The sequence below is a fragment of the Ixodes scapularis genome, unplaced genomic scaffold, assembly GCF_016920785.2.
Source record: "Ixodes scapularis isolate PalLabHiFi unplaced genomic scaffold, ASM1692078v2 PGA_scaffold9__187_contigs__length_104089568, whole genome shotgun sequence".
Taxonomy (NCBI): Eukaryota; Metazoa; Arthropoda; class Arachnida; order Ixodida; family Ixodidae; genus Ixodes; species Ixodes scapularis.
This window is the reverse complement of record NW_024609884.1, coordinates 19904218-19915258: the sequence shown is the minus strand read 5'-3', so window position 1 is coordinate 19915258 and position 11041 is coordinate 19904218. Positions and strand designations below refer to the sequence as shown.

The following is an 11041-nucleotide window of genomic DNA, read 5'->3' as shown; positions in this document are numbered from 1 at the left end:
AGGAGGCTGCCATTGACGAGCGATTCGGAGGAGGAATAATGGCAGGTCACGTGACCCGACAAGACCGGAAGTGACGTCACAAATATAACGTCACGTGACAAAAAAAATTTGTTTTGCTTGTTTTTGTTTGTTTTGTTTTCTCTGACGTCACGGTTTTTAGCGAGGAAACTTTTTTTTATTTTTACTTTGTTGACGTATTAGTTTTTTTTTATTTTGTTTATTTTCTTGCTTTTTGCAACCGCGGGACCGCGTTTCTGCGCTTCAGATTGCGTTTTTCCGACTCCTTTGTTTGATATCGTGTCGTATCGTCGTATTTATGTAGTTATTAGGAACGGCAAGGCCTACGTTGTTGCGTCCTTTACCTGAATATCGTGACCGAATCGAGTGTCGTCGATTTGAATCGTGTCTTGCGAACCATCGTCGAACAAAAGGTGAGTGATTTGCGTTTTCCTGTGATGTGATTTCGATGTGTTCGTTCCACGTGTCCGAGCTGCTTCTTCGTTTCAAATACATTTGGCGCCGGTGCCTATTGTTTGAGCCTGTGCTCACGATGAAAACACGCATCGCAGAAACCTGAAAGCCCGCCAAAAGAGCTCTAAAAACCGCATCCCAGACCTGCCGGCAGACTTCCGAGCTAAGCCTGATTAAACAAAAACGTTTGATCCGGCGGAATAATGTGTTTGATATTACATCCCATGTCAACAAGGAACTGCGCTGTCTGTCTTCGCCCCCAACAGGTTTTATTCTTCCGGGTTTTTCAAATCTTTACCAACCCGCGTCCGATCGTAATACCCCGATCACAACAAATAGTTGATCGTGCTCCGATGGCTCCAAACATCAGCCGGCAAGGAAGTTACGTTTTTCGCTTCTATATTTTGACCCAAGTAAACTCATGTTCTCAAACTATGTCATTCTGTCACCACCTCCAGTTGCACATTCTGGCGCACTTGCAGCCTCGTGCACCCTTGCGAGGTTTCCTGCTATCGTACCCTGGATATCATGGATTTCTCGCCGTACGCGAGTGCTCACGGAGGCGTGCTATACACTCTGTATCATAAGTTGTGTGCAGCAGAGGCGCAGGCCCGAGCACATGACAGTAAAAAGCGCCTTTTTTGCACGAGTACCCGCGCAAAAGGACATTCTGCAGAGCTGTGCCCTCGCACCCGTGCCTTTGCTGCACACAACTTACGAGGCAGTATAATAACCGAGCCGTTTTTGTTTCTTTTGCACATTACTGTGAAAGAAGTGTCATTGCTGTTTTCTTCTCAAAGAAAACTCAGAGACGTTAGACAAAAGCAAACAGATAGGAGACTGCACATTCATATGTTTTTCCCCCTTGTGCTACAGGTGATGGCTGGTCGTGGTTCATCAGCGTTTGTTTTGAAACTGATGGGTACCACAAGGCATGAAGGAGGTGACTTGCAGCAGCAAGGCACTGCAAGCCTTCGCAGCAACTGGCTAGCCAGTGCTGCTCTGTTCTGAACTGCACTGCGTGTCATGCGGAGGTTTTGTGCAAGCTCTCTGGGCGGCGACGCTAGCCACGGTAAGTGCATTCTATGCAGCTTCCTTTTAGGGATATATGTGGCTCGCAGGCCATGTCGTGCCAGCGAAATATGTGCCACCCGAGTGACAGCAGTGCTAGTGGCAAGGCTGCGCTGACAGTAAGTAATCAACACTGCACTGTGTTTTCATTCAATAACTAGTGACAAGGAACCAAATACTCCCGAGAGAGTCTCGGTTGTGCTTTGATAAACTCCAGCTCGCTTATGAACAGGTGGATGGCACAGATGGCTTTTCCTGGTGGACTTGGTGTCCGTGTTAACATTGCAACCAGACTTTCTTTCAGTTTCTGGCGTTTTTTCGTTGCGGGTGACCAGCATTGCAGTAGAAAAAGATGCAAAATAGTATAATGTTTGCATTCGTTACCTAAATTAATGGCAAGAACAACTGACATACATTTCCACCGACTGCATTTCTCGGAGGAATAGCCTGGACTAAAAAGCTCGCTACACTATGTCGTTCCCTCTTCGCCTGTACAACTCTGCGTCTTCCCTCGATCGTCTTATGTGGCTGCTTCTGTGTCTGCCTAGGCACTCGGTTGAAATGGGGAAAGCTGTCTGCGTTGCACATAACCGCCATTAGAGCCAGCGTGGGCGTAGCTGGGGTAGCCCCCACTATGGCTTCTCCAGCTCGACACAAGTAACATTCCTACCGCTGTTGTGTTAGCAGAAAACAGACCTGCTTAAAACGTACAGTGCACATAGCACACAATGGAGAGGTTGCTCGCCAATCATTTTCTTGGAAGTGTGAGTTGAGCCCTTTCGAGGCAGTTTGCTTCCGCACCGTGCACTATAATCCGCCCGAGAAGAGAAAACAAGATGAATAACCAGTAGGATTTCTTTGTTCCAAGGCTTCTTGATGCAGAAAAAGACTAGGGAGCTAGTATTGTTGCTTTTTTGCTACCCCGTGCGAGACTCAAACCCGACATGCAAGGAAGTGGAAAGGCCTCTTCCTTTCTGCTTTCTTGTGCCTTGGGTTTTAGCTGTGTTCAGAATTCACAGCTCGCCTGCATGCCTACTCTTTTGTTCACTGTGTTACTGAAGTTTTCTGTCGTTGCTGTCCCAGATTGGCTTCGTGGATGCACAGAAATACTCAAGGCGCTTGACGTCTGTGGCTCATCTGTATTGTTTTTCCCGGTACCACGGCATGAAGGAGCTGGCCTCCCTCCCTTCCATCAGCTGCGAGATACTACAAGCACTGGGCTACAGCTGCAGCTAGCCCATGGGTACCGTTCTGCGTCCTGTACTGCATCTAGTTCGAAAGGCCATGTGAAAGGCAGGTGTGGTCTTTATGGGCTCTGTCACTATGTGCATTTTCTGCAGCTTTTTCGGGGCAACTTCATATTAAGATTCAATACGGACTCGAGTGAGAGGGGGGCATTCTGAGAAAGCCAGCCTCTTTGTTAAACCATTGGGACTGGTATTATATCTACAGAGTTTATTTACACCTTTTGTTATGTACTTTTTTATTTATTTTTATTTTACTAGTTACTTATACTTCAATCTGACACGACAGCCACCAAAAATGGGGAAAGGACAAAAATGTTGACATATTGGCCTTTTTGTTTTCTGGCAGTTTGTTTGAAGAGCCAATGTTGGGGGCCGTCATTCGTGTTATTTTTCCCACACGCACGTCCAGCCTATGTTTACGTAAAGCCCCAATTGCCCCTTAGCAACAAAAATAATTTATGCGACAGACTAGGCGGCAGCATTGTGGACGAAAACAGGCCAGATTATATCTGCCATGTTTAAAAACTACATTCGGTGACAGGTTATGAATTCAGTGGCAAGAATGCACACCGCCTGCCAATCACTGCTGTCAGTTGTCGTGACGTCACGTCCTGCTAAGAAACTAGTATATATTTTTTTTAAATGGCAGGTTTTGGTTGCTGATGCCTCGTAGCACGTCAGCACTCTAAGCAATTCTTCTGCTCTTGGCCTCTCCGGTTTTACTTTGCAAAGTCATGACGGCGTCTGCTTTTGTTTGCGGTATTTCCCGTGTGTCGACGTGAGAAGGCAGCGATTGTATCGCCAAGGAAGTAGCGATCAATCTGCGCATTTATTCCAGCGGCACAGCGTTTACAAACCGGACTTTGCCCTTCACCGAGGGGAAAGTCTACCGACTGGCCCTACAGTTGGCGAGCATTGTGCAGCCGTGAGCGCGTAACTTGTCCGAATGCTTTCGTCTGTATACAGTGACAAAATGAGTCGCTGAAATGCGAAGTACCATACAGTACCATGCCGTACAGCAAACCATCGATCACTTGCTGCAGCAACTTTGCGTTTTAAGTCGTAATAATAAAGTGATTTTTAGGCTAAAATCATTTTTTCATACTGCTCAATTATTCGGAATTCTGCACGATCCCCATCGGGTCTGCAATATCGGTCGGTGGCTGTATAACCTTTAAACACAATGGTTACACACCACAGGTACCGGGGACCATGACATCAGTGAGCTGGCTTTCACCTTGTCCAAGGCAGCAGCGGAACACTACGGGCGGGACCCTGGATCACTGCACCATGGATGCCGTCCTGTACCCTGCACGGCACTGCGTGTGGCTTAAGTGGCCAAGCAGAGGGTCATTGCATGACTTTTATGAGGCGCCGCTAGCCATTGTAAGTACATTTTGGACACTCATGTCTGGTGATGTACTTTTGTGCTCTACCGCAGAGCACATTTGGTGGCGGGTTCAGTCTTGCCAATTACACCATTTTGAAACGGAACACATTTAGTGGTGGCTCGGTTTAGGTTTCCTGGCTCGGTGATCTTGCAACAGTGTCTAGACTTGGCGTAAACCTTTTTGTACTTCATTGTCAAGGCTAGTGTAATTTCTGCAATGCCGTTGAAGCCACTTCTGCACGCAAACAAGATAAAAGTCGAAGCCACATGCTCGTGCACAGTGTATGACTACATGTATGCATGGGCACTCGTGCCCATGCGTACCCACTCGCAACATGGAGCATGTTTGTTTCGGCCGACACTCCACGCGTTCATTTCGGCGTCGCCACTCCACACGTCTATGCACTCGCTGCACCTTGAGAATCAAGTGTGCACCAGAATGCACTCCCGTCATGCATCACTCGGGAGAGGAACAAGAGCAGACGACTGGGGTTTTTCCGCCATAAGGAACGAGAACCGAAAAAAAGGGGATTTTCTGCTAAGAAACTGCGTCCCACGGGCAGCAAAATCGGACGCGAGCTGGGCTATTTATTCTGTGAAGCAAGCAATCGACAACCTGTGCTTCATTTTCAAGTTTTCTTTCAGTTTGTTGCCACACACTTTTTTATTTTATTTATTTATTTATCAATACTGCCGGCCCAATATTGGGCCAAGGCAGGAGTGGGGTGATACAGTGTCATACCTGCAAATTATAAACACAACAGTTCTAAACAAAAAGCAATCTTAGCACTGAAAAATATCTACGACTTAATCGAAAGAAGAAAATCAATCAATATCAACAGTAATACAGTAACCAAATGTAAGGCTAGTAATAACAGTAGCAGTAAATGTAACAGCAGTAATAACTAATAAAATAAAGACAGTAAAAATAATGTCATAACAGCAATAAATGCAATCTTAGCACTGAAAAATAATATCTACGGCTCTTCCGAAAGAAGAAAGTGAATCAATATCGATAACATCACCGGGAAGGCTGTTCCAAAAATCAATTGTATGCACAAAAAAAAAGATTGTTTATAGCTATTTATTCGAGCTTTAATAGGGGCTATGGTCTGTGAGTGATGCAAGCGGTCCGAGTAAAAACTTTTTGTTTTTAGGTAAATCACGCTATCAATTTTTATACTACTCTTGAAAATCTGAAAGAACAGCTTCAAACGTTGGCTCTCTCTTCTGTTTGACAGCGGGCTTATATTGGCTCTCCTTTTACGTTCGGTCACAGACATAGTTTGTCTGAAATCTGAAAAAACTATATGCACTGCTAGCAATTGAATATCTTCGAGTTCACTGACCAGAGAGCTCTGCCATGGGCTCCACACTCCAGACACATATTCTAACACAGGTCTAATAATTGTCTTATAAGCAAGAATTTCAACGGAAGGGGGAGATTTACCCAGCGTTCCCCTCACGTACCACAATTTGTTAGTTGCCCGCTTCTTAACATACTGTACATGCCTTTTCCACCCAAGGTCACAAGACAAAATCACTCCCAAATATTTGTAACTGTCTACTTCAGTCAATCCTATGCCAGCAACCTCATAGCTAAAATTTAAGATAGTTCTTTTTGTTGTAATATGCATGTACTGAGTTTTGCTAATATTAATATCTTCATGTTATTTTCATGACACCAAGACGCAATGTTAGCCAATGCGTCACTCACTTTTATCTGGTCTGTAAAGTTTATATTCATCTCGTCTCGTCTCGTGACATGAAGTCGCTCGTCTTCGGGTCTGTGCTGACGGCGTTGTCGCCGATTGCCAGTCAAGGGTTTTAGTGATGTCGGGATCATAGACTTAGGGTTGAATAACTTGGCTTAATATACAGGTGTTATACACAAAAATTACAGCATAGTTAGAGTTCGCTAGTTCTCAAAACTCAATGGCCTCTGCCGTCTAACTCTCTAAGTGACACCCCTGCACTTTATCCACTTGATTTTTTTCCGCATCACTCTTGATGGGCCTTTTATCTCAACTCCTGCTGCATCGCTCTCGATGTGTCTCCTCTCAAGTCTCTCAGTCAACTCCCCCTTCTCAACTCTCCCGCTCCCAACATAGCTACCCTCGTCTCTCTCTTTCACTCTCTCCCTCTAACATGCATTCTCGTCCCTGTGGTAGGGCTACACATATCCCGACAAGCAAAATAATAAATGAGTTCAGTTGGCGCTATCCAAAACAAAACGGCCCTCCGCCGCCGACTCTGTAAACATTCCAATCATAGACCCCTACAAACGCATTTACAAGTCCTTAATATACCTCTCATGTTTACAATAGCCGATTCCCCGTACAACCTCGAAAGGTCGACAACACGGGATGGGACATGCCATCAACGGCATAATGCGGCACAATGTGCGTCAAGGGCAGCTAAAATAATACAAAGTACCTTTGTAGGCAAAGAAGTTATATGCGGAGTTCTATATAAACAGGTGTAAGGTTATAATGTTCACGTTGGCGCCTCCACTTGGGGCCCATCGACCCCAGGAGGGGGCACGCAAGGTGTAGTAAAGATGCTCGAACCCCCGATGAAGGCAAAAAGATACAAAATTACGCAACACGCCCCTTTAACCGAAATGATAACATAAAAAAACAAGATTTGCGAGCCTCTGCTCACGAAACGCCCATTGTTTTCATTGCACAGTGCAACTCCTCCTGTAATACTGCTTTATAAAACTAAGCATCCGAAGCAGACACGCACAAGTGAAATGCTCTGAATACAATAAACTTTTTTTTTTTTTTTTTTTTTTTCACATTCTCAATGTTTAGGTTTGTAAAAATAAAAGAAAAATCTTTGCGACTACATGTTCAGTGGAGAAGCAGATCGCAAGCCTTGGCAGGGCACTACATTCTGATCATAGTGCCCATAGATGCGCGACAAGGCGTCCGCATTCGAATGCAAGCAACCCTGTTTGTAGTCTATCTTAATCTGGTAGGCCTGCAGCAACAGGCTCCAACTTTGTAGACGGTCATTGTTCTGCCTGCTGTTGTTTAGCCATCGGAGCGCGTTGTGGTCCGACTGGACTGTGACATTTTGTCCATCAACATACACATGAAAATGTTTCATGGCCCACACAATTGCCAGACACTTCTCAATTGTTGCATACTTCTTCTCACAAAGAAGTAGCTTACGGCTGGCGTACGCAACGGGGTGCTTGACGCCCTCGCTAGTTTGAGCTAGAATGGCCCCGATCACCCTGTTGCTAGCGTCTACTTGGAGTATATAGGGTCGACTCGGGTCTGGGCTCCGCAGCACTGGACTGCTGCATATTCTCTCCTTCAGTGCGCTGAATGCGCTCTCGCATGACAGCGTCCACACTACTTGCTTAGGTTCAGCCTTATGTGGGAGGTCGGTCAGCGGTGCGGCCAGCTCCACGAAGTTTTCAATGAAATTCCGGTAGAAGTTAACTAGGTCCAAGAAGGAACGGACTTCTGTCTTCGTGTGGGGCCTCTCGATCGCCTGGATGGTCTCAATCTTTTCAGGGTCAGGTTGTGCTTGCCCATCCCTAATCACGTGCCCCAGGTAGTGCACTTCCCACCTCCCAAACTGGCACTTGTTTATTTTTTAGAGCCAGGCCTTCCTGACGCAACTTCTTTAGGATGGTGCACAAATGAAGCAGGTGTTGCTGAACACCTGCCACGTGTTGCTGAACACCGCTATGTCATCTAAGTATGCCTGAGCGAAGTCTCGGTGCTCTTTCAGGAGGTCCGGTCGTCCACCAACCTTTGGAATGTCGCCAGTGCTCCTTTCAGTCCGAACGGCATCACCGTAAATTCGTACAAGCCGGTGTCCGTACGGAATGCTGTCTTAAAAAAAGCTTCCTCTGATAAACCGATTTGCCACTAGCCTTGGGACATGTCAAGGGTGCCGATTATTTTGGCTCTCCCCACAGTCTCAATCATCTCAGGGAGTGAAGGCATGGGGTAGGCATCATCCTGTGTTGTCGCGTTCAGCTTCCTGAAGTCGACACAGATCCTCATGCTGTTGTCTTTCTTCACGCATACTATCGGGGATGCCCACGGACTTGTCGATGTCCGTATGATGCACCATTTCCAGCATTTCCATCAGTTGTTCCTGTACCCCCACCTTGATACTGTACAGAACCCTGTACGCTTTCGACGCAATCGGGTCGGCGCTCTTTGGGATCTCGTGGTTCTACCTGGCCTATCGTCGAAGACATCACCGTAGGACTGAATCAACTCGTCCAGTTCTTGAACCTCGTGAGCCTGAACTTCAGCGTCCATGTTCAGCCCTCCGCTTGACCCGTTCTCTCGGGTCCGTACATCAAAACACGCCATTTCGTCACCGATTTCGTCGGGTGCTTCCATTACAAAGGACATCTCTCGGGTAACGTTTTCGGTCATGACCGCTTTTATTTGATACGGGTATTGAAGAAGTCTTGACAAGATCATTAGAGAAAAACCGAGTGACTTGCGGGAGCCACTGGTTTCCCTCCCCTGAGAAGGTGTAAGCTGCAGACATTCCGGCCGGAGTCGCCTGGCTTCGAGCCTGCTCGTTCTGTATCATGTCGGGGAGAGTATGCCACCCTTCTGGCCCACTCTCACACTTCCCTACACGTTTCCCGTTTTCAAGGGACCAGCCAGATCACACGGGACGGTCCCTCCTCCGAGTGGACGTTGCCCGGAGTCCTGAAGTGGACTCCGGGCGACGGGTAGGGTGCGAAGAGATCCTATGAATGCTATGCAATTTAGAACACCTTTGGGAAATGCCAAAGAAAGCTATTTTTTTGTGGATGTGGTGCTGTCTGTTGGATTTTTCGCTAGCCATTGTTAAACTCCCAGAACTCTGTGCCGAAAAACTGAGGGAGAGGAGGAGACAAGAGTGCGGGGACACCAGAACGCAGAGCTCTGATTGGAACGATTAGTGGGTAGACCTAAAGCTAGCTGCCTTTGTCTGTTCTGCACATGCGGAACGACGGTGTCTGGCTTTTGGTTTTTGCATTTGAATGCGTTCGACGAGTGCAGTGGAGACAAAGATAGCTTCTGTCTCTGCTGCAGTCGTCGAACACATTTGAAGATGGAACGCCGGCATCCAGCGTTTTGTTCTCTCATTCGAACACGTTAGAACGCGGAACGCTGGTGTCCAGGGTATGGCTTTCACATTCAAACGCCTTTGATGAGTGCAGTGGATACAAAGGCAGCTAGGTCTACCCTCTAATCATTCCAACCAGAGCTCTGTATTCTGACGTCCCCACATGCTCTCGTCTCCTCCTCTCCCTCAGTTTCTTGGTGTATACTCAAGTGCTCTGCATCATGTGCAGATTTTTTTTTGTGGGGGGGAGTCACATTCCCCCCCCCCCCCCCCCCCTTGAGGTTAACTTCTTAATGAAAAATCAACATACTCCAGCTTTTCTTAGGAAGAAATTATTAGTTTTTGGTGACATAACAAATATTAGGTCAACAAAACACACTTGGGCAACATTTTGCCCGTGATATCATCTTGCAAACCGCCCCCCCCCTCCCACCGACCCCCACTCCAACCAGCCTGACAAATTCGCCCCTGCTGTTCATTGCCTTGCATGTTTGGGTCAGATATTGTTGCTGTTGACCTGATGGACTCCCTTGTTCTCTTCATTCATCATAGGTTTCAAACCGTCCTGAATCACGGACCAAGCCTTGCAAGACCTCACTCTTATGCCCTCTCCTTTTTGGTGGATCGGGTCTTGCCATCTTCCCCTCTCGTGGCTCCCTGTCATAAATAAATTGTATATTTTTCTGATGACGGTGTATACCTCTTGCTACACTTCACAAAAGGAGTGTGGTAAATCCATGCCACAGATTACTGTGAAACATGTGAGGAGGTAATTATTAAAAAGATGAAGCTCCGAAAAGTTTGATGGAAAGAAGATGGATATCCCTGTTTAATTTTTCTTGCCACCTTAACATGCTATGTCCGAAGTATTTCAGCCTTTCGTAGCATTGGCTTTTGACCATTCACACTTTTAAGGAAAGGCTTTTAGCAAGAAGTTCCCAAGTCTGTGTTTTTTTTGCAATTAATTACTGAGAAAAGGTTCATGTGGAGCGCAGGTTCGTCTGCTTGTGGTTACGTCGAAATGCGGAGCTCTGATTGAAAGATGGTGGGTAAACGATGCTAGCTGCTTAAAGGTCCATCCACTATCCTTAATCACAGGTTTAGCTGCTTTGAGGTCTATCCTTAAATCGGAGGTTGGCATTCTTGCATCGCCACAACCCATGCAAAAGAAAAACTCGCTCCACGTGGACATTGCCAAGTGTATTTCAAAACGTCTATTACCATTATTTACCATTATTTTGACGAGGTCTTGCTAGGGGAAGTAAGTTTTCCAAAGTTTTTGCAATTGCCATACATAAATCTGAAGAAAAATCAGGAAAAAAAAAAACATTGAGTGCATTTGTCCTCAGAGTTTTTACAGAATACACATCGCTATCACCATCACTGTTTTTATTTTTTCAAGATGGCCGTTCCGTTTCGTCTTTCGTGAACGTTCTGTGATTTCGGCGATTTACGTGATTTACGAACAGCACTGCCCAATTGGTACGTTAATTTTGGTGGCTATTTATCGCGTAATATTGTGGGTATCTTGTATTTGTAGTGAAAGTAGTATTTGAGGTTTAGATTCGTACAGAGCATTAGCTCGGTGGGTCGTCTTGTCTCCTAAATTGCTTGTTTGCCTTTTGTCCACGTTTCTTTCCCTTACCAACCCATCACACACTCGTTCATTTCCCTGTTTTCAGTACCTACAATTTTGCTAACGACAGTCTGGTTATGTATGAATCCGGATACGTAGGAAGTGACCAATGTCGCTGTTCGCTAA

The 11041-nt window shown here is 46.1% G+C and overlaps 1 protein-coding gene across 6 annotated transcripts; it reads left to right on the top strand.

Moving 5' to 3' along the window:
- The first annotated feature begins 214 nt into the window (after window positions 1-214).
- LOC115321922 lies at window positions 215-9966 on the top strand. 6 transcript variants are annotated; one of them, XM_042287357.1, is made up of 6 exons: window positions 215-431; window positions 1348-1543; window positions 2713-2839; window positions 3628-3697; window positions 3990-4175; window positions 9832-9966. In XM_042287357.1, the coding sequence occupies exons 2-6, from the start codon at window positions 1498-1500 to the stop codon at window positions 9943-9945; spliced, it is 543 nt and encodes a 180-aa protein (XP_042143291.1). In that variant the 5' UTR covers window positions 215-431; window positions 1348-1497; the 3' UTR covers window positions 9946-9966. The 6 variants fall into 6 exon arrangements, 4 of the variants coding, with proteins under 4 accessions (XP_042143291.1, XP_042143288.1, XP_042143290.1 ...); XM_042287354.1 differs by having other exon boundaries at window positions 2626-2839; XM_042287356.1 differs by lacking the exon at window positions 215-431 and adding an exon at window positions 442-737 and having other exon boundaries at window positions 2626-2839.
- Window positions 9967-11041: the final 1075 nt, after the last annotated feature.

What these genes read in the sequence shown, in the direction of transcription:
- LOC115321922 (XM_042287354.1), top strand. Translation starts at nt 1,498, where the DNA reads ATGCGGAGGTTTTGTGCAAGCTCTCTGGGCGGCGACGCTAGCCACG. An exon ending in GGGCGGCGACGCTAGCCACG is followed by an intron (nt 1,544 to 2,625) that starts GTAAGTGCATTC and finishes TTGCTGTCCCAG; the next exon opens with ATTGGCTTCGTGGATGCACA. An exon ending in ATGAGGCGCCGCTAGCCATT is followed by an intron (nt 4,176 to 9,831) that starts GTAAGTACATTT and finishes CATTCATCATAG; the next exon opens with GTTTCAAACCGTCCTGAATC.